Here is a 26,183-nt window from a genome sequence, read left to right on the forward strand (position 1 = left end):
GCATGCTGTGGCTGAAATTTAACCCTTTTAAAGTCAATAGCAAAATTCAAGAAGACTTGCTGAATAAACATAGCATAGGTTTCTAAACCAAGTTTAAATTAAAAAAAAAAAAAAGAAGAGAGAAATTATCCCATACCTATTCTTCATCCCTATTTATGAATTGCCACCAGATTTATGATGAAGTTGCTTAGAAAAGATACTAGACACCAAACTCCAGTTCTTTCTCTACCTAGTCTGGGTGTGGAAATGGAACTTTGGCATCCCTCTGCTTTAACCTATTCAACTGTATTACTCCTTTTTCCCTATGGACAACCAAACGATGGTCTTGACACTGAAGTGGAAGCCAAGGCCCTCTGAGCCCGCGACAGATACTAATTTAGTTTCCCTTTGTAGCATTAGCCAGGGCAGTTTTATCAAGCAGTGACGCCAGAGTAAGTTTCTGAGACTTTTTTAGAAAAATGCCTTGCACTGCCTTTGTAATTGTTCTTTAAAGTAAGTTGCAATGCGTTTGTAGTTTCATAAACCCAAATGTTTTGCTCTCTTTTCTTTTAGAGAGTGTCATCATTCACCAGTTACGCGTGAACTCTAGATGAGTTACCGCCTGCTAGAGCTCTCTGTGGGCACTACCCTCCATGCCTGTGGATGGATCACTGTAGAAGCTCTCTGCCATCAACACCAGGGTCACTTATGCTACTGATTATTTGTGGAAGTATTAGTGCTTCCGTTAGGTTTTATACATTTTTTTTTTCCCTTGGTAGAGCTTTAAAAATGAATGGCTTTGCTGGTATTTTAAAAGTATCTAATCAGAGAAAGCAGCAGTCTTTCTGCCAGCTGAATTTCACTTTTAATTGCAAAGCCTAAAGCACGTGCTTGATTTTGTTTGATATTTGCCATATAATTTATTTTTATAATACACTTTGTAAAGTAGCTGTGCCAAAGTTGCAATTCCTGTTGCATATGATGCATTTATTTGTAGAATACACTATCAAATTTGCAATTTGATATTTTTGTAATAGTATGTGAAGAAAGAAAAATGTAACTTCAGCAAGGTTTTCTGTTTAAATGGAAAAGTATTCAGTAATTTTTTTTGCCACCATGAGATTCTGTGAGACTAAATACTCTGAAGACTGCTGCATGGAATTTGTTGCAGAATATTTCTTGCACTGTGTGATGGTTTGGCATAAAATTAAGCATTAAAATCCAATGCCTTGAAATACAACCAGATTTACTCACTTTAAACAATGTAAGTCAGTTTTTAAAGCTGTGATTTTTTTTTCTATATGAAATATGTTTTTACTTCTGCCTGTACCAAAAAAGTTGATTTTCATTACACTGTGACTAATAAATTTTCACAACTATGCAAACGCAATCAGGTGTTCGCATTTCAACTCCAGTTTCTTAAGGTTGGCAGTCTTCATTTATGTTTTTGTTTACGGGGACAGAATATGGGTTTGGAAGTTCCTTTTGCTGACTGGCATCTCATGCAGTGTCACAGTGATGTACAGGGTGAAAGTGATTCATAGAGTCACAGAATGGTTTGGGTTGGAAGGCCCTTTAAGATCGTGCAGTTCCACTCCCCCTGCCATGAGTAGGGACACCTTCCACTAGATCAGGTTTCTTGAAGCCTCATCCAACCTGGCCTTGAACACTTCCAGGAAAGCTGTTCAACAGCTTCTCTGGGCATTTTGTTCCAGTGTCTCACCACCTTCACAGTGAAGAATTTCTTCCTAATATCTAATCTAAACCTACTGAATTTCAGTTTGAAACCATTCCTCCTTGTCCTGTCATTACCTGCCCATGCAAATCTCCCCATCTTTCTTGTAGGCTCAGAAGTTAAGAGATTGACCAATCACCAAGCCCTTAATGGCTTAATTGTTTCTAACCTTGTGCTTTCAGAGCACAGGCAGAGATGTTTGGTACTGTCAGCATCTTTAGTCCTGGACTAGACATCAGGCACTCTGCCACACGCTGAGGGGCCCCTTTTTACACTGCTGGCTGTAGCTTCTTAAATAGCATCCAGAGAGTTCTGTGGCAGCTATACTTAGGATGATTTTTGAATGAATGATAAATAAAGCTACATGCAATCCAAGCAGGGTCTTTTTTTCTTTTACATTTCACAGCAAATGATTTTTAATCTAAGTCATTGGCACATACTTAAAATACTACAGATTTTTAACTGCAGAAGCTACTGGGAGAAATTACTTTTTTTTTTTGGAAAAGAAAACAGTGTTGCTTGCAGGAGATGTGCTGTGAGATGCCAGAAAGCATGCATTAATGCAGCATCCCACTGGGATGGTTAGGTTGGTCCATCTTTGAAGCTGAAATATCACACTGCTGCCTAGTCAATTTGGTCTTCATGGGAGCCACGGGAGCTAGTTTTCCTTTTACATATGAGTTCTGCAGCAAATGCTGACACTCTGGAGAAGCAGGATGTTTTGGGACCTGTATAAACTTTCTTGGAGTTGATCTCCGTTGTGAAGAGTTTACTAATACAGCCATACTGAGGAATCAAAATTGAGTGCTGCTTATCCGGGCAGAAGAGTAAGTTCATTGGTATAGCTTATACTTAGCTGGTACACCATGTTTTTTAAGGAGTGGTGCTTTTTTGTACAGCAGACAACGTATGCCAATAACATAGCTGTGCCTGTAGATCGCATTTTAGTGCAAGCTGAAAAGAATTCCAGCTTCTAGAGAGCAATACAGCTGAGGTGAATAAAGTTATTGAGTGCCATATTTTAGTACACTGCGCAGCAGAATGAACGTTTTAGTGACCTTCTGTAGATCTTCTGTTTTCAAAACATTACTTGGGAATCGAAACCTGTCCATGTTAAGATCTACGCTGAGCTCAGCTGGACTGAAATTCCTGGCTATTTGAAAGTGACGGTGACATGCCTGAAATAAACTTCAGCTTTTAAATATGAGTAGGACACAAGTAAAATCTTATTCCAAAACTGAGTCTAGATTTAAAGGTCCTAGCCAAAGAAGAATTTTTTTTTCTCTAAATTTTAATATAAAGTAAATTCAGTATGAGTGTAAGTTTATGATTCATAAACAAACACAAACATTTGTGGTTTTGCAGTTTCTTTAAGTGTTTAAGCTTCCCAAAATTGTTTAAAGCATACAAATAATCATGGTGTATTGAAATAATTTGGATTTTAAAATATTTTTGATGAACTGCAACACTTTGGAGCAGGAGACTGGTGATTTCATCTTGCATTTATGTTCCTGCTCAATTTTTTAACATTACCTAACTTGGATGTGAATCTAAGACAAATATGTAAAAAAAGTGCATTAGCCACATAACTAGCCTGTATTTTGGGGACATGCAGGAAGAAATCTATTAATATAGACTAAAGATGTGATTAATTTCTACAAGTACTGTAATTTTAAAGGAGGTAATTGGGAAGTGCTTTCACACTAAGATAATGTAGAGGCTATAGATATCAGTAGCTTTTAAGCAACAGAAAACCAATGAAAGCTCTACTTTTCCCTTAGAGACCTTTTCCTGTCTAAAGAGGACTGACAGACCTGTGTAGGATAATTGATAGTGATAAAATATAAAGTTTCAATCTACAAAAAAAAAGCTCAAATACTTAGATTTCTAGAGATAAACTCTACAGCCTGTGAGTTTTCTTTTTGTCTTGTTGTGAAACATAATCGGACAAATTTAACACGCCCTTTCTTGCCAGTCCTCTCACACCTGAGAGCATCAGGTCCCAGCCTCCCAATATTGCCCCTTGGTTATCCTGCTGCCAGAGAAATTTCTTGCCATCTCTCACCACAGGTTTACCTGCAGTCTTGTTCCCTTGGGATCCCAGGTTGCATCTCCCTGGATTCTCTGTGAGGCTGTGAGAATAAAAGTTACTATAGCTGAAGGTAGTAACTGCAAACAGAAGTTAATAAAGGAAAGGAAAACTAGCGACAGAGGGCTTATCTAGGGGGAATGGCAGCAAAAGCTGGGGTCCACAAGGTAGTGGAAAAGATAAATTAGGAAAGAAACACAATTTTAGCACAGATGCCACGAGGAATATTATGAAATTTTGTATCCTATATAATTATTTAGGCAGAATTAATACTTTACATTTTAGATTTGTATACTATATATATCTATCCGAATTCCCTATGCTGTCTATGTCAAAGAGGCCTTTTGTGCCTACAGAGCAGGACACATTTGCACAAGTCATGTGCTCCCCCCAGTGGTCTTGGCTGATGCTCTCAGAGCTCCAGAAAACTAAAAGGCATCTTTTTTACAAAAACGGTTCCACAGCCAGCTAAAAAGTCTTCAGATTGGACTACATGCTTATAAAGATATTTAATTAAATAGTTTAAATTACTTTTCTCCTTGAAGTCAAGTAAATACACAAACATTTGTTGAATGTGGATTTTGGCAGCACTCTAGAGTGACTGCATAGAAAGGACTAGAGTCCTCACAGAACGGACTTTAATGCAGAGGTGCCCATAAAATGAGAAACACGGACTTTGACTGTTGCATTAGCTTGAGCAGTGCCTGCTGAAGCAGGTATTCTGGGATGCAAGTACATACTCCCACACTGCGTTCCACAAGGTGACTGCTTGTTCATGGAAAGGATTTTAACCACTGGAACAGGTGGCCCTGGCAGGGGGAGGGTAGTAGAGTCCCTGTTCCTGGAGGTGTTTAAGAAAAGACTGTAAATGGTACCCAGTGCCATGGTGTAGTTGGCATGATGGTGTTCAGTCAAAGGTTGGACTCAGTGACCTCAGAGGTCTTTCCCAGCCTAATTAATTCTGTGATTCTATTTAGTGCAGGTCAGCTTAGCTCCTAAGGGAAAACAACAGCATCCATACGTGTAAGTATCTAAAGGGTGGGTGTCCGGTGTCGAGTCAGAGGGAGCCAGACTCTTCACAGTGGTGCTAACCAACAGAACAAGAGGCACAAGGCAGGAACTGATGCACAGGAAGTTCCACCTGAATATGAGGAAGAACTTCTTTAGTGTGTGGGTGACTGAGCACCAGAACAGACTTCTCAGAGAGGTTGTAGAGTCTCCCTGACTGGAGATATTCAAAAACCATCTGGATGCAGGCCTGTGCCATGTGCTCTGGGATGACCCTGAGCAGGAGGGTTGGACCAGATGACCGGCTGTGGTTCCTTCCAGCCTTACCCACTCTGTGGTTCTGTATTCACTGCACTGATTCACTCACATCTCCTGGGAGCAGAGCAGGAGTACAGAGCAGAACAGCTCCCAGAAGTGGTGGTCAGCACACACAGCTCCATTATGACAAGCTCTCAAAACTCTTGTGCATTACTACTTCCCTACAGCGACACTGATCCCATTTATGAGGGTAGGAAGCCAAAGCTGACTTCTCCGTTTCTGACCCAATGGACGCTGCCTTGGGTCAGCGGTGCTCCTCATGCCAACAGGGAGGATGAAGGGCAGGGGGACCCTCCTGGAGCACTGAGAAGGGATGACAAGACTGCGGGCCTGGGTCTTACCCCAACCCTGGGAAACAGGTGGCAAGACCCCTGCCCTAAGTGCACCAGAGCAGAGCCTGCCCGGCCAGCACACAGAACATACTCTGTGAGGAGCAGCTGAGGAAGCTGGAGGTGTTTGGTCTGAAGAAAAGGAGGCTTTGTGGGGGGAGCATCATTCTCTCTGCAAAGGTTGGGGTGAGGTGGGGAGTGGTCTGTTCTGCCGTGCCTGCAGTGAGAACAACAGGAAATGGCCTTAGCTGAGACAGGGGAGATTCAAGTTAGATATTAGGAAAAAAATATTCACTGTTAGGGTGGTCAGGCATTGGAATGGGTTGCCCAGGAAGGTGGTAGAGTCAACATCCCTGGAGGTGTTCGAGAGGCGACTGGATCTGGCACTGGGTGACGTGGTTTAGGGGTCACAGTGGCAGTGCCGGCGGGACGATCGGACTGGATGATCTCGCGGGTCTCTTCCTACTTTGGCGATTCCATGACCCCATGACCCCATGCCTTGGGCAGCCCCGCAGCCGCCGCGGCCCAGTGCGCAGGCGCGGTGCCCCTGGTCACGTGCGGCGCGGCGGCGGCGGCGGCGGCGCCATGGCGGTGAACTACAGCGCCAAGGAGGAGGCGGACGGGCACCCCTCGGGCGGCGTCGGCGTGCCGGGCGGCGGCGCGGTGGGCGGCGGCGGCGGGGGCGTCGTGAAGACCCGCAAGCCCGACAACACCGCCTTCAAGCAGCAGCGGCTGCCGGCTTGGCAGCCTATCCTGACGGCGGGCACGGTGCTGCCGGCCTTCTTCATCATCGGCCTCATCTTCATCCCTATCGGCATCGGCATCTTCGTCACCTCCAACAACATCCGCGAGTACGAGGTGCGCGGGGCGGGTGCGCCCGGCCCGGGGCTTTGGGAGCGCCCGGGGTCCGCTCGGGGCGGCCGGGCCGGGCGGGGCCAGCGGGGATCGCCTGCCCGGAGGCCGCCTGCGACTCTGGGGAAATCCGCTCTCCTCCCGGCCTGCCGGGACGCGGCGGGCGCCCAGGCGGGCTCTGCGCGGGGCGGACACGGCGCCCGGGCGGCTCCGATCCGGCCTAACGTCCGTGCTCGTCAGCAAAGCGTCCATTAATTACCCTGAGCAGACACCGAGCTGACAGTCATCTCGGCGTAGGCTGTAACCCTTCTGTGAAATTGTCAGTGCTTCAGGGAAGTTACTGCCAGCATTTAATCGACACGGCCCAGTGCACGTATTTTTCCTCAGCGGTACAGAAAGTGTGCGCATCATCCGTGCCTGTGGTGGTCCATTATTTATCTTTAAACGTTCCAAACGAATTGTCTTTTCAGAACAAAGCTCTGTGGTGAATGTATTGCTGTAAATCTCCCCTGCACCTATGATTTAATGTTGCAGGTGCTGTATGGGAGACCAGGGTGTCCAGAGTAAACCTGGAAACAAGGATGGAAGAGTATGGCTTTTTCTAATTAACACTTACAGGACTCGAGTCATTCACATCTGATAATCAGCCATGCTGCTGCTGTGAAAAGTTGCTGAAAGAGCATTAGCTGAAAACTGAGCTGTGTTTGACAGATGGATCCATTTGATAGCAGAACCAGTTTGTGTTGTAAGGAAATAACCCCTCGGGCTTAGGGACGGACAGCCTTGAGAAGCAATTGACAGCTATTATTAGTTTCTGTGAGCTAATGTGACTGAGATTGATTGTAGGGAAGAAGGTGTGTAGTTGGTTGTTGTGTTGTTTTATTGGAGAATATGAATTCTTGTGGATCAAATCACTCCAGTTACTGGACTAAGCTGTCACTTTCAAATATGTAGTGTTCAAGACAGTAGCTTGGCTGGTAGCAGTAAGTTGTCAGTGAAGCCAAATTAACTAAAGAAATTATGAAGTAGGGAATGAATAGTATTTTCATATTTCTCTTAAAATGCAAATAAGATTATAACAAAACAAATTTTACCCCCTTTTATGTTAAGATCTACAGTTACAATCAAGGAGCAAAGCAGAAGGGAAAAACCCAAAAGCTGAAGTGTATTTTACAGCATCCTAATTTGTATGTAAGCATATTTTTTTGAAAATAGTTGCTTCTTATATCAGGTATTGAGGTTGTGCTGAACATCTGAAAATCGGCACAAGTGCTTCAGAGAACATGGCCAACTTGTCTATGGGCATATAGATTTTTAAAATGTCATGTTGTAGCACGTTTAAGGTAAATACAATTGCATGTTTTCAACACTCCATGGAGCGAAGTAAAAAAATATCCTTGCTAACTCCAATTTTTGTTGACAACTGCATTTAAAATAGCCGTTTTTATAGTGAAGCAGTTCAAAGTTTTAGATCATTATAATTGGACAAATATATCCATTTTCCATTATGACCGAATCTGCATTGATCTATGGGAACAAGAAATGCATCAGTTTCATAAGTCCAAAAATGTACGCACTTCTTGTGCCTATATTGCTGCTGTATGTATATACAGGATTTTTATATAGTGTTGCTCAAGCAGCTCAGTTAGGGACTCCTGGTAAGTTCCAGTAGAAGCCAAAAACCAGTTGTTCCCACCTTACATTTGGCATAAACCTCGTAGGTGAGCTGGGAGCATGACCAGCGCTCCCCTACACAGTCAGGTTGTGGATATACAGCAGCAGTAACCATTTGTATTGGAGACCAGTTGGCAGGCACAGGCCTTCAGTCCTCTCTAATTTCAAAATACTCAAGACTGGAAAGAGTTTCATTTGTTTGTTTTGCTGTATGGATTTGCTCCTTCACCTTTTGAAATTCTCAAAAATCTGATTGTTAGGCTTTTGTGAGGACAGGAGGGACTTTGGAGTCTGAGGTAAGTCACAAGGGGGAAACTTGCATTCTCTTATCTGATCCTCATACATGTTTTAGGAAGTGCTTATCCAGTGACATTCTGCAAGTAAGATTATCCTCCTAAAGGCATCTGAATTTCAAAAGAAGCAAGTTTAAGTAAAAAAAGGCTTTACAGTTGCAGCCACAAAACACAAAGCTTTTTACCAATTAGGACCAACATCTGTGCTCTAACACCACTGAGGTATGCAGTTTAAGACGCTGCTATCACATATATGCTTAGATGACATATGTCCCTGCTTAGAATGCTGACTTTTGTTATAACCTCCAAAAGTTATTCACCAACAGCTCTAAGTTTAGTTGTGGGAGACAAGACATCCAGAAGCTACATGCAGTGACTAAGCTTTTTTAGAAATGTAACTGGGGGAGGAAGCACAGGTGGTTATTTACACTTACTTCCTAGGCAATAGCATCTCTCTTAAGTGTGTGTATGTGCCTGTAAACTTAGTGTATTGGAATTGAATGGGATGTATAATTTGTGACCTTGAAATATGTATTTCGTTTCAAGTCACTCTTTCCTGAAACAAGGTATGATAGCCATTAGTATTTCTGTGGACTGTGCTGTTCTATAGCTACAAGGACTGAGCATCAAAATGTTCCCCTTCCATTGATTTCCTTTATAAGATGTCTTGAATTCAAACGTGGAAGATTTCCAATAGTTTAAGTGTACTAGAATTATTGGGGTTTTGTTGTGTTTTCTGTAGCATTTTTTCATTGTTTCAGAAGGATATTATCAGTCATTTATCTTGGGTCTGTCGTGAAAATAGTTCATTTGGGTGGAAAATTAATTAGCTGTGTAAATATCTCTTTGCCTGTTACTGAAGGGTGAGAGAGTTCTGTATTTCTCGGAGGTGGTTTTTTGTTTGTTTGTTTGTTTTTGTTTTGTTTTAATATATACAGAGTTAATAAGTGTTGATGGATGAATATACAAAGTATTAAATGTGTAGGAAAGAGATCTTTGTGCTGTGACTACTGCCTACCGTGAAATGCATAATGGTAGCTAAAAAGCTAGATTGGCTTAAGGCATGGCTAGGAATGGAGAACTGAACACAGCCTTGTGTGCAGTTCCTGTAGTCCCATGTCAGAAATTACAAAAAAAATTAATAAAACCTACAAAGAGGAACAGCAAAGAGGAACAGATTTATGGATTGCCTTTTATACAAGAGATGGTCAAGCAGAGAAGGATAAATGCGTGACGAAATATGAAGTCTGCAAAATCACACATAGTTTGGAGAATATGTGTATGCAGTAATTACATTATTTCTATAGGTGTATGTCAGCTGACAGACATCAACACCCTGAAAGGTTGGATTGGTGTAGATTAACTTGGATATACCCAATGTCTTTAAATCTGGAGTTTTTTGGAAGGGCTCACTGTGTCAGGCTGTCAGATGTTGGCTCATCCCAGGGGACAGAACAGTGGGATCAGGCAGGTTCTTGCCCTGGACTCTACAGTCAGTCCTTAGCTCTTACAGTCAAAGTGTTACTTTGTCAAGAGTTGAAGATGGGTGCCTCCATCCTTTAAAATTAGCTTTCTCTTGAATTTCATTCTGTAAATGTGGATACAGAAAAAAACATTTGTGTTGGCAGTTACTGTACGGGAAAGCTCTTTGATAGCATGCAAGCTGGTAACAGTGCATCAAAGCATGGTCCTGCTTCAATATACATCAATTTCATGCTCCACAGAATTTAGTCAATTACATTTTTAAAAGTAAATTTTTTAGGTCTTTTGCACCCTTAATCTTTAGTGTGTGCTCTTGATCTAAAACTTCTCACGCTGGCAAGTTCTTTCTAAAGGAAATGCTTGCTTCAGCTTACTTTAGCAGAACACACCCACCCGAGTTAGCCTGCCACAAATGAGATGCATTGTTCATTGAGAGCAGCAGTGGGGTCTGTCTGCTGTCGCTAAACAGAGCTTGTCATGGCTGCTGCAGCAGTGCTATTTCTAGATCAGCATAAACTTAATATCTTGTTCAGCTGAGGAGCAAAGATTGTGATCCTCTCTCAATCTCCCTCTCTCTCAGGCAGCTAATAGCTTCTGAAGCTGTTTAGTTTCAGCCAGGCTCATTAACATGTAGGTTTTGTCTGTCAGAAATCTGGCAGCAGAACAAGTGCCAGTCAATAGAAGTGTTTGCTGATGGAACTGGTTGCAGCTTAATAGATACTTGATAAGTCACTGGAAGAGAGACCCTGAAGGAGATGCAGAGGAAAACAGGCTTCGGTTCTTTCCTGAACATACCTTATTTTAGCTAACCTTAATTTGGGTATTAGGACCCATCATAAATCACTAATTCTTGATTAGGCCTTTTACTACAGATATAAATCAGGAAAAACCACTTGCAGCAGCCTTTCATATAACTGTATAGACGTACTGTAAATGCTACTGCTGCTAAACTTTTTTTTTTTTTCCAATAAGCATAAGGTATATATTTCACCAATCTGAGTCTAAATTCTAAAACCAGTAATTCATTAATGTGGAAATACATATTTTGCAGACACATGGAAGCTTTCTTCTGCCACAGTTGCTGCAGCTACATGTGAGAAAGAGCTACTGTGGTCAAGCCACTTGAGTTGGGTGAGCTTGTGGCTGCTGAGGCTGAATGCACAGATTTTCAGAAACAGCTTTTTCTGGGCTACACTATTCAAGACAGATAATATTACTGCAGATTAATACTGATCGTCCTTCTTGTCCATATACTGGTTATTTTACTGTTCCTGACAAAGAATTATTGGTGTATTAATCTTTTCTGGTTTAGAACAATTTGAACATTAAGTGATTTTTAATTTTTTTTAATCTTCTAATTAGGTGGCTAAAATGGTGAACGAAACAAGTTTTTAATGTGATTTTTTTTTTTTAATACCTAGACTTTAAAAAACTTAATCTTTCTGGAAAGTATGTGAAAGCTGAGATCTCCTTGTCTTAGTGTGTGTGTTTGGAAACATCATGTTGTCTGTAGTGTCTGCTGGTTTTGTTTTGGTGTGTTTTTTTGGTTGCTTGGCTTGTGGTGGGGTTGGGGCTGTGGGGTTGCTGGTTTTGCTGTGGGAATAATTTCAGCTCAGTGTTAAATTTGTTTGCATCTGAAATCAAGCATAAAGTCAGAGTCAAAAACTGGTTTACAGAATCATAGAATGGTTAGGGTTGGAAGAGACTTCTTGAGATTGTCAGATAGGCCAGAATGTGTTCTTGGTGTTGAGATATGATTGCAAAATAAATGCCGCAACAACTCTTTGGCTTAATAATATTTTTTATTAACTCTTCCATTGTAAATCGATGACTCTTTTTCCTGTTACAGATTGACTACACGGGAACAGAGCCTTCTAGTCCCTGCAATAAATGCTTAAATGTGTCCTGGGACAGCACACCCCCTTGTACATGCACCATCAATTTCACACTGGAACATTCATTTGAGGTATGCTGCCCTGTATGCAGGATGAAGTCAGAACAGTTTATATGATCTATTTCGTAGTGAAAATGAAAGTTTTGTTGCTTAAGTATTTATTCTTTTTTCTACTTTAGAGGATTATTTTTAGTTTTCCTTCAAACTTGGATGTGATTTTTGTGTCCCCTTTTTCCTTATCAGGGATGAGATGTTTCTTAATGCCTCTTTTTATCTGGAAATGTGCAACATTAAGTGGAATGCTTGTGTTTTACACATTCAGAGTTACCCCGTGTCATATAGCTGGAGAGTAGATCAGCTATTTCTGCATGATCTGCAAAATCTCAGTTCAACAGGAATTGGAAATACCAGATAAGTGCTTTCTGACAGACTGGGGCAAATGAGGCTTATGGGTTCTACATTGGTCAAGACAGGTATTGGGATGATAGTTGGTGGCATGTTTGTATTGCTTGATTTCAGCCTTATTAGGATAGTATTTTTATGTACTCAGTATGAAGAAAGGATTGAGGTTCTTACTTTATGACTGTTGCTGTAAATGTGGAGTTTAAGGGCTTGAAATTGCATGTTTGTGTGAATGAAAATCTCTTTCCCCATCTTGCTTCATGTAGAGCAATGTATTCATGTATTACGGACTTTCCAACTTCTATCAAAACCACCGTCGTTACGTGAAATCTCGAGATGACAGCCAGCTAAATGGAGACAACAGTTCACTACTTGTAGGTATTCACGCTTGGATGTGAATGAGCAACTAATTTCTGCCTATTGCATAAATCACCACGTAAAGTATTTAGTTAATTGATAAAGAGGTGCTAGAATTTTTGCATAACAGAAGGCAACCATAAGGAATTGATATTTTTTGAATTTATTACTGAAAACAACTATAAAGTGTTATAAAATTTCATGTTGATCATGTACTAAAAACCAGGTTAGTTGTATAAACTAGCACAGACTCATTTGCCTTTTTTCTTTCTGACTATCAGAATCCAAGTAAGGAATGTGAGCCTTACCGCACAAATGAGGACAAACCCATTGCTCCTTGTGGAGCTATTGCCAACAGTATGTTTAATGGTATGGTAACAATTTTAAGTTATCATTTATATGGGTCTGTGATCTAGTGTTTGTTTTCTGTTGAGTTGCAGATTATTTTGAATAAAGATACCATGGGCTTTTTTGTTTTGAATTAACACATTTTCATTGTTCAGATTAAAATAAATGTCTCGTGTTGCTTGTACTTGTTTCAAAATTGCTAGGAGAATTAATTTAATCTCATAGCACACAAAGGATGGAAATACCTATTGTGAGAATCTGCTGCTGCTGTGATGTAGAACCATAGATATCATATATGGATAATAAACTGCTATCTTATACACACTAATTCTTACAGAACAGCTTGTGATTGTATCAGGCAGATAGTAAATGCCATACCCAGTTATTTTTGTTTTGTTTTCTCCTGGAGGTAATTGTTTCAGTGCTTATCAAGACCATCTGTCCAATGAAATTTTCTGCAGCTGATCTTCTAATGTGATTTTGTCTTTAGATACACTGGAGTTATACCGCATTGATAATGACACAAGGACTCCGATTACTTTGATCAAAAAAGGCATTGCATGGTGGACAGATAAAAATGTAAAGTTCAGGAATCCTACAGGAGATGGAAACAACTTAACTGCACTTTTCCAAGGTAAAAAAACCCAAAAAAGCGAAATTTTAAGAATGGCAAAATGCTTCAAACAACTTTTGATTTCAGTTTTGATTTCAAACACATTTTGATTTTAGAGTTTTGCTTCATTACTGAATGTGCTAAATAAAAAGGTTCTCTGAAGAAATCCAAGCTAAGGACTACTCTGCTATTTGAAATGTTGTCTTTAAGTTATAAAAGCTGCAAGTTTCTGGTGGAAGCGTTTGGTTTTTACCTTCACCGTAATCATTAATTTGATAGTTTTTAATTTTCGATTTTCTTTTGTACCCCGAATACTAAAAAGTTTGTAATGTATGCTGCTGGGGTTTAACCCCATTTGGCAACTAAGCATCACACAGTGTCTCACTAACCATGCCCTTGCTCAGTGGGAGGGAGAATTGGAAGGCTGAAAGTGTGAAGGCACATAGGTTGAGATAAAGACTGTTTAGTAATTAAAAAAACAAGTAATGCAAAAGAAAAAAATTGGTCATCACCATCCAAGTCCCTGAGCCAAAGCAGGCCCTGCCTACCTCCACCTGCCCTTTTCTATTGTATGGGATATCTCTTTGGTCCACTGGGATCAGCTGTTCCATCTGTGTGCCCTCCCAATCTCTCCTGGAGCCCCAGTCTCCTCACAGGTGGGGTGAGGTGAGGAGCAGAAGAGGCCTTGATACTGGCAAATACCACTTAGCAGAAATATCACTTTATCAACACCAGCACAAATCCAAAACATTGTCCCATACCAGCCACTGTAAAGAAATTTAATTTTATTCCAGTCAAGACTAGTACAAGTTCTATCGTGTTTGGATTTAACTTACAAAGAAGTCCTGCAGTTGTTAAATGAAACTCTTCATATGGAGTTTTCATTTAAATGTTTCTATGGCTAGGTTATGCTGGTCTCTAAAAAACCAGATTTTTCTTTTTTATTAGAAGTGACTGATGTGTCTCATTTTTTTAGGTTAGATACAGTTTGGAAAATAAAAGTTTCCTTTGGCTACTCTCTCTGAAGAGTCTTCCTAGGGCTCTAAGAGCTGTGTGTTTATGCAAGGTATATAATAACTTCAGGCTTAACCTGATGTGGGTTTCTTGCTTAGTCATAGCGAAATTACATGTTGTCAATGTGATGGCTACCCTTGGAAAAGCAAATACCTTATCCTAATACAATGTGGAATTGTATTTCCAATAACACTAGCAAAAGCATTTGGACATAATCTGAAATGATTACAATATTACTTGGTTGTGTTTTAGGAAATGGTTCTCAAATTCTACCAAGTGAGCAGAGAACCTATCATCATAATGGAGAATTACCCACCAAGCAGTGCTTTGAGACACGACTTCCTACCCACATGAATTGTATAAACAAATGGACAGTGCTGTTATGAATTATGTTATTTATTTATAGAATTCAAACTACTTAAACTGCAAAATAAAAAGTGCTTAAACAGCCCAGTCTGTTGCAGTAGTAGTGAGTCAGCCTGTCCATACTGTTTAGAAGTTAGTGTGTTTTATATTAGAATGGATTTTGATCAGCCAGTGTGTCACTCAGTCCTGTATTTGAAATACTTTATTATTTTTGTTTAATCCTAGGCACAACAAAACCTGTGAACTGGCCCAAGCCAGTGTACATGCTGGACTCAGAGCCTGACAACAACGGCTTTATCAATGAGGACTTCATCGTGTGGATGCGCACAGCTGCTCTGCCAACTTTTCGCAAGCTCTATCGTCTCATCGAAAGGAAGAATAATTTACAGCCTACCTTACAGGCTGGAAAATATTCTCTGGATATTGCATACAGTATCCTTTGAAAGCGGGCCTTTGCTGGATTACACAAGCATGTATTTGCAAATTATCAGATTGAACTAGCCTTTCTTCTTGCCATCTCTGAAAAAAGATGGTATTGAGCTGTGGTTGAAAACTAGCACTGAGAGCTAGATAGAGTGTTACCATCTTTTACTTCTGTGCTAGTTTTGTAGCATCAATAGCTTCATAGAGACAGGGAAATCAGATTGGTTAGGTGCTGCAAAGGAATTGAGAAAAGCATAGAAAAAAAGGAAAGAACAGAGGTAGCTGGTAGCCAAGGAACTGTAACTTCAAGGTGACACGATATGTAATGAAAGGCAGACTGACTCTGAAGGTCACAAAAAGACAGAGCTGTGGATCAGGTGGAGGTCTGTTATTCTTGTTTGGGGAGACTAAATATTAGGCAGGAGACCAGAGAAGGAGGGTTGTCATAATTACTGAATTCTTAACAGTCAAAAGCACTTAATGATACTTTTTATACAACCGCTGCAGTGTTTTCCTTTGCTTTAAAGTTGCGGGGAGTACCTGTAAAACTGAATGAACATAAACAAAAATTTTGTAGTAAAATAGACACAAGGACTAAAATTTATATTTCCCTCAGTTTACTGAAGCTACTTTAATAAACCCACAAAATAACGCATTTTACTCCTCTTCAGGGTGTCTCCTAACATGTTTCTTATTTTGAAGTAGCTGACAATGCCCAGATTAGTTTTAGCCAAAAGGAACAGCTGAATGTTTCATATTTGCAATTCCAGTTCCAAAGGCAGCAGTTAGTGTTTGGAACCTGAGCAAAATGACACAAAAATTTTCATTTGCCCACTTCCAAGCTGAGTTTGGAAATTTGCTTCTTGTTTTCCTAAATGATTTTCAGATTATCCTGTACACAGTTTTGATGGACGAAAAAGGATGATCCTAAGCACCATCTCGTGGATGGGGGGCAAAAATCCCTTCCTGGGAATCGCTTACATCACTGTTGGGTCCATATGCTTCTTCTTAGGAGTGGTATTGCTGTTCATTCATCACAAATACGGCAATCGAAACACTAGTGCAGACATTCCCAATTAATCTTGCATTCTGAAAATAAATGTCCTGCATGTGCATCAAGGCCAGTCCAGAATGGACCCAGTTTTTGAAAGATGAGTCTTTGCTTCTGTCATTTCTGAGACTGGGTGCATAATTTTTACCTAAAGCTCCCCTTTCCCATACTGTGGATTAACTCTTGAAAATGACGGGTATACCAGTTAGCTCTATTGATTGTATCTCTGCCTATGTCAGAAACAATTTTTCTGATGTTTGCCTCTAACTGGGCAGGCCACATGATGCATATAGCTCCTGTTCCCTTGATGCATCTGCTGCTTGTTCACCTGCTATGTAATGTCAGTATGATTCAGTACATTTAGATTGTGTGGAGAAAGACGGTTGTAAGATACTGTACATTGTTGACTTTCCAGAGTTCAGGTGTCAGTGCTGTTGGAAGAAGTCAAGTCTTAAATGTTTTCTTTGATTTACTGTCTTGTGTGCATGGGCTCCTACATTTCTTGCTGAGATTTTAATATATTTATACAAGTTGTTAAATATTTTTTTCTGTGTCCTACCCACCTCTGTTATGTTAAATCCTATAAGTTCTCTGTAAACTTCAGCACTCGGGATTCTTTGTATATTTACAATATATGTGCCTGGCCAGTAAATGAGCATCCTATGAAAATACCAGAAAACCTATTTTTTTTTATTATATGCATGAGACCCTTTTAAAGGTTGTTCTAATTTGGGACATATTTGTTGCAGGTATAACCTTTTTCTAATTTTCTTTGCTTTAAGTCATATCCAATACTAGTTCACTTTTTGCCGGTTTTGCTTTTTATGAGCAGCACCAGGCATTCATCAAGAAGAGCTTAAAAAGTTTTTTTCCATTCATACATTGGGGTGAATTCCTTTTACTGAGGTGAATTCCTTTTAGTGGAGGAGTTTCCTAATTCTTTTAAAGCATATGTATTCTGAACAGGCTTTGTTTTAAGGGAGTTGTTTACTTTTTGCCTCTTTGGAGTGAACACCACATTAACTTTCTGCGGTGTTAAGGAAGTAAACTATAGAAGTTCAGAAGTTGAGGTTGTAGTGACATTTTTCCCTGAAATGCAGGTTTAGCTTGCTGTGAAACATAAATTAAGTATTGCAGTTAGATGCAATGTGCAGGTTAGTGTCTTAAATTACAGAAGGATTCACCTTTAGGTTGATTAAAAGTTAACTGCAACCTGTAAAATACTACTTTTTGGTGATTTTTTTTAGATGATGCGCAGAAACTGTAATGTATATGGTGGAGATCACTTTATATGCAACTAGCTTGATAAAGTATGGAGTATATTAAAAGAGACCTAATAAATTCTGCAAACTATTTAGTAAGAGATTTGGTTTTGTTCTTGAACATACATTTATTTATATCTGTATGAAAAGACATTATTAAGTGTAAATGCAGTTTTAAATGAGTTGTATTTCTGGGATTGCATATTTATTACAAAAATGCATGGTCCAATAGCTTAATCTACAGGCAACTTTAAACAAAACTATTAATTTATTACATAATCACATGACTGGTTGTATGTAATTACTTGTGTAGCCTAAGAATTTAAATGTGTAAGTCTGGATAAACTGTGGAATCAGGCAGCATTTCCAGTGTGCTAACTCTCTGTAACTCCATATGATAATTTATTTGCATAGTACAGCCTAGCAGAACATGGCTTTCAAATAGTACATTTTAAGATTTTATTTATAGTGTTGTATTCATGTTGCTGGAGTTACAGATTAAGGATAATTACCCCTGAAAACTTGCAGAACATGTTAAACTGGCTTTCAGCTGTAGAGCAGCTTCTAGTCCAAGATGGAGTAAATGAGCAGAGGGATTTCTCATAATTACTGGTTATTAATATATTTCCATTTTAAAATTTTGTGTTTGTCACTTGAAATGCAAATGTATTCTGCATTATTCATAATTTCTATTTTTTCCAAATGGGAAAGGCTGCTTTTTGGGCTGTGCTTAAAATTAAAAAAAGAAGTATTTTTCTGTCTTCACCTTGTAGTATTTTTTCAATCCCTTACTTTTTTTTTTTATTGACTATAGCTGCCAATATATCTTGAATCTCACTGAAGTGCACTAGGGTGAGAATTGCTGTCTGGTTTTTGTTGCAATTAAGTGGGTTCTGTGAGAGCCCTTAGCAGTAAATACATGAGACAGTGTGCCCATGGAGCTTAAAATGCTTATAATGAGTTTAAAATATTGTTCAAATTTGTAAACTCTTCCTTCACTCATCTCATTTGTCTAGATGTCATGTTGATAACAATGGAGATCCTTGGAGTTTTTCAAGGATTAAACCTTGAAGAATGCAAGCCTTGTCTTTTTTTAAATAGAAATCTCTGATGGAGGAAAGGCCATGACAGTGTAGGTCAAGTAATATTTGCAAATAGAACAATGAGCATGGCTGGTTGGACTGGATTCACAGGAAATGTTATTGACTGCACCCTTCTCTCACATGCCTTAATCGGCAGTGGGAAGAGAACAGTTAGAATGAGTTGAAGAGAGTGCTTAGTGGAAAAAGGTGACTGAAGTCTAAATCAGGTACCTACAGTAAATTTAAAAAAGCAGTTACTTACTGGAATGCAACTGCTGATGACAAAGAACATTGCATAAACACAGAGTAATCTGATCTTCAGAGTTCCTGTTACAAGACAATGGTTTCTGATCTTTCCTGAAAATGTGATCTACCTTGGTATTACATAAGTTTTTGGGTGTTGTTTTGTTTTGTTTGTTTTGGGTTTTGTTTGTTTGTTTGTTTTGCTTTGTTTTTAACTCAACATAAAACCTCTCCAATACCCCAAAATGTTCCACGTATAAAAGGCTTGTCTGTATTGAACAGCCTGCCCAAAATGCTCACTTTCAAAGGAGAAGAAAAAACGGTGGAAATCTAAGTAAATTTTCTTCTTGCTTTCTTCTTAGCAATGTGGCCAGTTTATGGAAGAGACTGCTTCTGGCAGTGTAAAAATAGACTCTGAGGTTTATTTTCAGAAAGCTCAGTTGTAAAAAGTTTTGGGATTAGTTTGCTTGTTTAATAATAGTATTACATTTTCCTCAGGGCGCCAGGAGTGTTTTTATAGAAAAATTCCCTCCCATGTAGCTCAACAGAATGTTCAATCACCTTATTGCCTTCTGTGCCTACATGTGAAGTCTAATCTTATTTAACAGTTCCAATTAAGACTGAAGACCATTACGAAATGACCTGATAAGAATTAGCAGGTCCTTACATGACCTGAATCTCAAGTAAGAAACTACCTCCCCATAAGCTTCCCATTCTAAACATCCTTAGCCTGTGCTTGAAAGTGAGGTGATACTGTCCACTTGAGTTACATCAATTGCTGCTACAAAGTTGAAAGATTCTCTCATTTTGTGATAGGGATGAAATAAAGAGGAGTAAAAGTGTAAGTCAATCATTAAGGAAGCTAAGAAGATTTTAAAAAGTATAAATTGAAAGGAAGTATGTGGAGATCTTACTCACTGCACCCTGGATAAAGATCATGTAAAATAAACAATTTGAGCAAATGGAATACCAGAGTTATGTGCAAATTTAAGTGAATTTTACCTGAGGAGTGGGCCCAAATTTTGCAAAATAAAATAGTGAGATGCTTAGTGTTAGAGGTGCAAGAATGTAATTAATAACCTCATTAGTTCTGCTATGAAAATGGGAAGGACTGGACTGTGATATTGGAAGAAAGGAAAATTAGTGTCTCTAGGGTTGTGTACTGAGGCCTGATTTTATGTTTCATCTCTTCAGCAGGATTTATGTACCCTTGTATTACTGGTTGAAGAGGTAGAACGCTTTGTTGTGATAAATGCTTTTAAACAGCTGAATTAACAGCCCTGTTTTCTTTCTGGCTTAATAGAACTGTTCAACAATGAGTTTTGATACACAATTTTGTTATACAATGCAATACAACCAAGAGTTGCTCTCTTTGGTTAGGAAGAAGCAGTGTGTTTGTTTTTTTATGAAGCATCTTCATCCTAACGCAGCAAGTTGCCATTTCTCATTCCCTCAAGTTTTTGTTTCTTCACAAATGCGTCAACACTGAAGAGACCAGCTGTGTTTGCTCTGAGACGCTTTGATCTGATTCTGTAGCTTTGATCAGTAGGTAATTCATATGCCAATCTTTAAGTATGATCTTTCTGTTGTAAAGTGTATTTTTACAGAAATTATCCCTGAAATTTAGGTTCAGATATACCAGAAAGTAGCTCACATAGCAGAATTTAGGAATAATAATTTCTCTGTGAATTATGATCCTTTTACCAGTATCTCAATACAACTGAGTGTATGAAAATCAGAATAAAATGTTGTATGCACTCGTAAGATTGCAAGAGGAATGAATGGAAATCTGTCTTGCAGTGGTAGTAATGTATTTTTGAGTGTTACTCTGTGATAGCACTGCTTGAATGTTTGAAAGCAGTTTATTAAATAATGCATCCAATTTCCTCCTTTGTTCAAGCACTATTTGTCTGTGACTGTGCTTTCTAAATGCTGTTTTTAATATTCTGCACAGCTAAGGCTATACCTATAAATGCTGCTTCATCATTGCATTTTCAGGTTCTGGGACAACTCATTAGATTGAGAAGAGTAGTGCTTTGAGATATGATCCTTGTTATTCTCATACCGAATTGAGCACTGATTTGTCGTGTTTCATACTCATTGTTCATCATGAGGTTTGGCACCAGTGCAAAAGTATTGTAATGCCAAAAACTGAGTGCTCTTCAACTGCGGCAAAGCCAGGAGAGACCATTCCCGACAGCGTTGTATTTCAGCATAAAGTTGAAGCATGAGAAGATGCAATTACGGGGCTAGATCTGCAATGCAGGTTTCTCAGAGTAGTTTCTTGAAGGACAAGTGATTCTTCATTGAGAATCAAGCAGGTTTGTATTTCATACAATTCTGGCATTATTTCACTCTATGTAACTATACATCGTGAAACACGAAGCTGAAGTTGGTGGGGTTTTTTGTTTGTTTGTTTTTGTTTTTCCCTCACATGCAGAATACTCTCTATCCCCGTTACTAACGGAGCTTGAGGCAGTGGGCAGGTACTACACGGGGTAGTTTGGGTTTTTCGGAGTGTAGTGGATCAACAAAGGGTGCCACATCCACCCCGGGGTGCCAGATCCCCTCGCCTGAGGAGCACCCAGGCGCAACCCAGGGTGCTGCTCTCCCAGGACACGCATCCCGCCCTCTGCAGATATTAAACTTCTCAACGAAAGGAGATTTAAAAACCTGTATGTGCGAGCTCGAGGGGACGTTTCATGGATTTCCCAAAGCGCCCTCTGAAGGCGCACGGAAGCGGCCGGCAACCACACAGAATCCCGTGGCAGCAGGTTCGCCGCCGGGGCTGTGTGGCGTGAGGAAAACAAACGCTCCCGGTGTGCTTCAGCAGCTGCCGGCCTGCGTGTTCCGAGAGGTGACCCGCTTCCCCTTCCCGGTGCTCAGCCCGGGCCCCGCGGCGCTGCCCCAGCCGTCCAGGCGGACTGGCGGGGGGCGCTGTGGGCTCTGCGGGGGCGCTCCGGGCCGCTCCCTCTGTGGTATGTCCGCCGTGGGCGGGGAAGCCGCTTCCCCTTCCGCTGCCCTTGTTGCCGGCGGGAGGTGACAGGACCAAGAGCCGCGATGTGGCGGAACGTGCTGGTGAGGCCCGGGGAGAGCGGCCCGCTGCCGCCGGCGGTGTGTGGGGTTCGCTCGGGGTGCCCGCCCGGCTGCGGGCCCCGGCCGTGGTGGCCGCTGTCCGTGCCGGGCTCTGCGGGGCGACCTGCGGGGGTCGGGGGAACGTCTTGCGCGGTCCGCTCGCTCCACGTAGTGCTGAGCTTCAGGGACTTTAGAGGATAAGGTTGAGTCGGAGGGCTCGGGTACGCTTGGCTCGTCTCTAAGGAGATATATTTTATAGCATGTTTATTTGGGGTGGGTAAGGAGAAGAGATGCCTTGTCCCGTTCCTTGCGGCCAGCATCACCCGTATGTTTGCTCGCCCCGTGGCTGCGTTTTTAGCGGTGGTAATTGCGTGGGAACGATGTGTTGTCAATGTTGCTTGAAGGAGACCGAGGCCGCTGGCAGCTTAGAGCTACCGCGCTTTGAGCCTTGACATTTTAGCGAAGGCAGATTAAAGAATTGTATATAGGTCATTGATTTTGGTAGGCTACCCTATGTGACCAGTCTGTGGAAACAGATTCCAGCTCAGGACACAGCAAGGTGATTTAAGCAGTGTGTGTGGCGGGATGGAGGTGCCTCCTTAGCTCTGTGAAGGCTGTCTCCTGTGCTGGTGGCTCGTAGGTGAACTGCGACAATGACAGGAGCTCGTTGGCCTCACAAACACGCTTGTCAAAAATATTATTGTCCCTTTTGCTAGTCAGACACAGAAAATGGTGCCTAAAACTGAGGTCTAAGGGGCAGAGGCCAAGTTTTCCCCTGAAAGGGAACCTGAATGTTATGTTGCAGATCCATAAATCTATTGTATCTTACTGAAAGCAATTTTCCTGAGTTTTTCCTTTTCAGGTAGCTAGTCAAGCAGCCCTTTACACAGTTTGCTGAAAAATTTACTGGATTCAAAACTACTGTGTTTTGGTGAAGTTTTGTGAGTTTGTTTGTTTGTTTGTAAAAGCCTTTCTTTTTTTGCTGTCCCACTTCTATCTTGCTTTTCAAAGAAGCAATTTCTACCCAGTCTGGACGGAACTGTAAAATGTCAATGTTATTAAAACACTGTTGATCTTTTATTTCAGGCGCTTCGCCAGATTTCCCAGAGAACCATAAGCACTGCTTCACGCAGGCAGCTTGAAAATAGAGTTCCTGAGAATCAGAAGCTTTTTCAGGTAATGATTTGAATAATGTCAGTAGATTAACAAGGCTTTAGTAGATCATAGCTGCTTTTTTTTTTTTTTCCTAAAAAACTGATCAGGCTCCCCTTTACATTGAAAGAGAGCTCTCAAAATCAGTTGTATCCCTAGAGCAGTTATTTTCTGCAGAGGCTGAGTGTTTTTACATGCATACTTGACTTGCTGACTCTTTAGGGCTTTTTTTTACCCCATGGAATGATTTTTACCGGAGTTTCTCATAAGTATTAGGCATGATACAAAGATAAAGTACTTGAAATGAGTTGATATGGAGGAATATGTCCAACAAACAAATAGAGAAATAGAGTGAGAAGACAAATGCAATGAAAAGATAAACCTGAAATCTTACATCTCTTTCTATAGCTCATAGATGAGTCCCATAATTTTTAATGAGGATATGGTATTACCGTATTTCTCAGTTAGGAAAACTGTAAAGGTCTTAAGCGATTGGATTCATTCCTTGAAAATTATTGAATGTTTAAAAATAATTTCTGAATTACTCTATTCCTGATTGATAGGGCTGCTGAGTGAAGTAGTAAAAGCAGAGAACACTCAAGAGAGTAATTCCAGCTGTGAGCCACCACCTGGAGCTGTAGCTTCATACTGAGGATAAACTGGGCTTCAGCTCCATGAAAGGGACCACGTATATTAGAATCCCCATCTAAGAAGTTTTAGTGCCTTATTTGCTTTCCTTTCCCCTGAAAGTAAAAGCCAGTCTTGTTGAGACACTTAACTAAGGAGCACCGTGTTCACAGTGTGAGCCAAGGGGAAGCAAATGGGAGGGTGATGTTGGTGATGGGAGGGAGTCAGAGGTTCCGTTTCTGCTGGCAGAGATCTCTAGGCATATCTCTTCCTCCTTTCATTCTTTTCTTGTTGGACAGCAAGTCAAGCTCGGGTAGGTTGCAGGTCACCAGCACTGGAGGCTGGCTTGAAGTCCAGAGCAGAATGATCTTGCTGACAGGAGTAAAGATCATGTGGATCTGGTGCTTAGGAGTTTTACTTTGGGTGGAGCAAAACAATTTCCTGTATGCCAGCAAGTGACAATACAGGCCCCTCCCCCTGTTGCTCGCTGTAGCAGGGATTGAATATACTGGAGATGGATGGGAGGTTTCTAGGGATGGTAATCACATCCTGTGCACCCAAGGGGTCTGGCTGGTGTCAGAAGCGTTCAGGCATCTGCCAGTCTCTGCTCTAGATAGGAAATGTGCACATGATTTATTATACTCCCCTAGTGAGTCATCACCTGATACCAGAGTGAAAGCTTTCAAGACAGAGTTGGATCTGAATAAGGTTCAGTGTCTTTTGGGAGTCAGAAAGATAATGTGGGGTAGTAATTCTTCTGATGGGGAATTGTAGTTATATTGACACAATATTGCAAGAACTGCATATAAATAGTTTATTTTTGTCACTTGTTTCCATTAGGAGGATAATGGCCTCCCAGTGCATCTTAAAGGTGGGGCAAAAGATTCTCTGCTGTATAGAACCACTGCAGGTCTTACGATGTTTGGTAAGGCTAATACTGAAATATTTATGCTTTGGTACAATTTCCAGTGCACTAATATTAAATTTTCTTTTTCTTTGGTGCAATCTCCAACACAGATGGTGTTTTCTCTGTAAAACAATTAAGCAATGTCTTCAGTCTGTTCTTTATAATCTGCAAAGTTTATGTAGAGAAGAAGAAAACACATTTGGACATACTGTGTATTCATTTGTGCTTTTTCCAGGTTTAGATTTTCATATGACTTTTTCCCAGACTAAGTACTGTGGGCAGGTTTCTTGTATGGTGTTAGAAAAAAACAGTACTTCATCTATTCTTCAAAGGAGTAAAATGTAATTATAGCACATACATGAACCGGTTTTTGCACTAGTCTGACTCTTCTTAGTGATAGGTGATAGTGTACTGAATTTTCATGTGCTGTGAAAACTAGCAGAATTATAAGCAAGGTTCATAATACTGTGTATATTTAACCTTAATGTTGCTTGTTACCTAATTTTGCAATAGCCTCTAACTTAAGTGTGTTGACCCAATGGATTTTCAGTTCAGCTACTTTAAAAATCAGTAACCATTAGTTTGTGATTGTGTAGGTTCCACAGATGTGCCTCTCCCCCTTTTTTTTTTCCATGTCTCTTTATTGTGCAGCCTGTGGAGATGTATTTAAGTTTGTTTTTTTGTTTTTTTTCTCTAAAATATGAATCACTAAAAAAAAAATTGGGATGTGGCTGTGGAAATGTATTTTGTCTGAATTGCAGCTGCTTATTGTCAGTATTTTTTCTGGAACAAACTAGAAAGCTGACTTGAAAGGAATTCTGTGTGCTAATCTGAAAATATCTTTTCTGTCTCTTAATTCAGGAACAGTGTATGCTCTTTATTATCTGCTTGTCTCTTCAATGCCCAAGAAGCCAAACTGATTCCATTTGAGGATGCCTCAGCAACTAACATCTCTTTGTCCAGTTCCCATGTGACTGTGGTGGCAGTTTATTATAAGCAGCTGGCTTAATGATTGGAATCATACATTAATTGTAACATGTAAACTGCGATCAATAAAGCAGTTTTTACGTGGTATAGTGGGTGTCTGGACTGTATCATCTGTTTATGTGTGTGAGTATTTTTGGTTGTAGGGTTGCCAAGCTGGTGAAGAGGGCTTTAAACTAAGGTTGCCGGCAGAGGAGAGCCTCAGTCTGTCCCACTCCTCATCTCAGTTTGATGCCAGTGCCAGCCATAGATTCCCAGAGCCAGGAAAGAGATCACAGGTCAGCAGGAGCACCTAGAGCAGCACAAAGGACTCACAAGACACTCGAGCCAGGAGGTGTCTCATCAGGGACACAGCAGTGCCCTGTGGGAATGCATGCAGCATAGAGAATGAACAGGAGGAGTTAGAGACGTGCTCATATGTGGAGGGCTGTGATCTCAGTGGCATCACACAGAAGTGATGGGATGGTGGCTCATATCACTGGAGTGCTGGGATGGAAGGACCGGCAGGGAAGATGAGGTGCTGTGCTCTGTCAATGACCAGCCAGGGTGCGTGGAACTCTGCCTGGGGATGGGTGAGGAGTTGACAGGGAGCTTATGGGTCAGGGTTAAAGGGAGGACAGGGAC

General features: G+C 40.7%; 3 protein-coding genes across 7 annotated transcripts in view; all 3 read left to right on the plus strand.

The window, feature by feature from the left end:
- Positions 1 to 1,367, plus strand: part of FILIP1 (filamin A interacting protein 1) — a 72,019-nt gene extending 70,652 nt beyond the window's left edge. For 3 of the 5 annotated variants that reach the window (XM_040057749.1, XM_040057756.2, XM_040057755.1), the window contains one exon: positions 553 to 1,332. Coding sequence is in view for 2 of the 5 variants with exons in the window: in XM_040057753.1 (XP_039913687.1) it covers positions 553 to 593 (41 nt within the window). In the remaining 3 variants the exon portion in view is untranslated. Of the gene's footprint in view, positions 1 to 552 lie in introns of all 5 variants that reach the window. The other 2 variants (XM_040057753.1, XM_040057757.2) reach the window with 1 other exon arrangement.
- A 4,650-nt stretch (positions 1,368 to 6,017) lies between these two features.
- Positions 6,018 to 17,584, plus strand: TMEM30A (transmembrane protein 30A). Its single transcript, XM_040058753.2, has 7 exons — positions 6,018 to 6,316; positions 11,609 to 11,725; positions 12,322 to 12,429; positions 12,694 to 12,781; positions 13,251 to 13,394; positions 14,979 to 15,185; positions 16,063 to 17,584. The coding sequence occupies exons 1-7, from the start codon at positions 6,044 to 6,046 to the stop codon at positions 16,254 to 16,256; spliced, it is 1,131 nt and encodes a 376-aa protein (XP_039914687.1). The 5' UTR covers positions 6,018 to 6,043; the 3' UTR covers positions 16,257 to 17,584.
- Positions 17,585 to 21,777: 4,193 nt separating this feature from the next.
- LOC120751097 (cytochrome c oxidase subunit 7A2, mitochondrial) lies at positions 21,778 to 25,649 on the plus strand. Its single transcript, XM_040060450.2, has 4 exons — positions 21,778 to 21,892; positions 22,976 to 23,065; positions 24,509 to 24,593; positions 25,437 to 25,649. Exons 1-4 carry the CDS (start codon positions 21,875 to 21,877, stop codon positions 25,493 to 25,495), a joined length of 252 nt encoding a protein of 83 aa, XP_039916384.1. The 5' UTR covers positions 21,778 to 21,874; the 3' UTR covers positions 25,496 to 25,649.
- Positions 25,650 to 26,183: the final 534 nt, after the last annotated feature.

This window comes from Hirundo rustica, chromosome 3, assembly GCF_015227805.2.
Source record: "Hirundo rustica isolate bHirRus1 chromosome 3, bHirRus1.pri.v3, whole genome shotgun sequence".
Lineage (NCBI taxonomy): Eukaryota > Metazoa > Chordata > Aves > Passeriformes > Hirundinidae > Hirundo > Hirundo rustica.

Coding starts and splice junctions, on each gene's coding strand:
- TMEM30A (XM_040058753.2), top strand. CDS start 6,044: ATGGCGGTGAACTACAGCGCCAAGGAGGAGGCGGACGGGCACCCCTCG. Junction 12,782..13,250: donor TGCCAACAGTATGTTTAATG/GTATGGTAACAA, acceptor TTTTGTCTTTAG/ATACACTGGAGTTATACCGC. Junction 15,186..16,062: donor TTCTCTGGATATTGCATACA/GTATCCTTTGAA, acceptor AATGATTTTCAG/ATTATCCTGTACACAGTTTT.
- LOC120751097 (XM_040060450.2), top strand. Junction 23,066..24,508: donor AGAATCAGAAGCTTTTTCAG/GTAATGATTTGA, acceptor TGTTTCCATTAG/GAGGATAATGGCCTCCCAGT. Junction 24,594..25,436: donor TGCAGGTCTTACGATGTTTG/GTAAGGCTAATA, acceptor CTCTTAATTCAG/GAACAGTGTATGCTCTTTAT.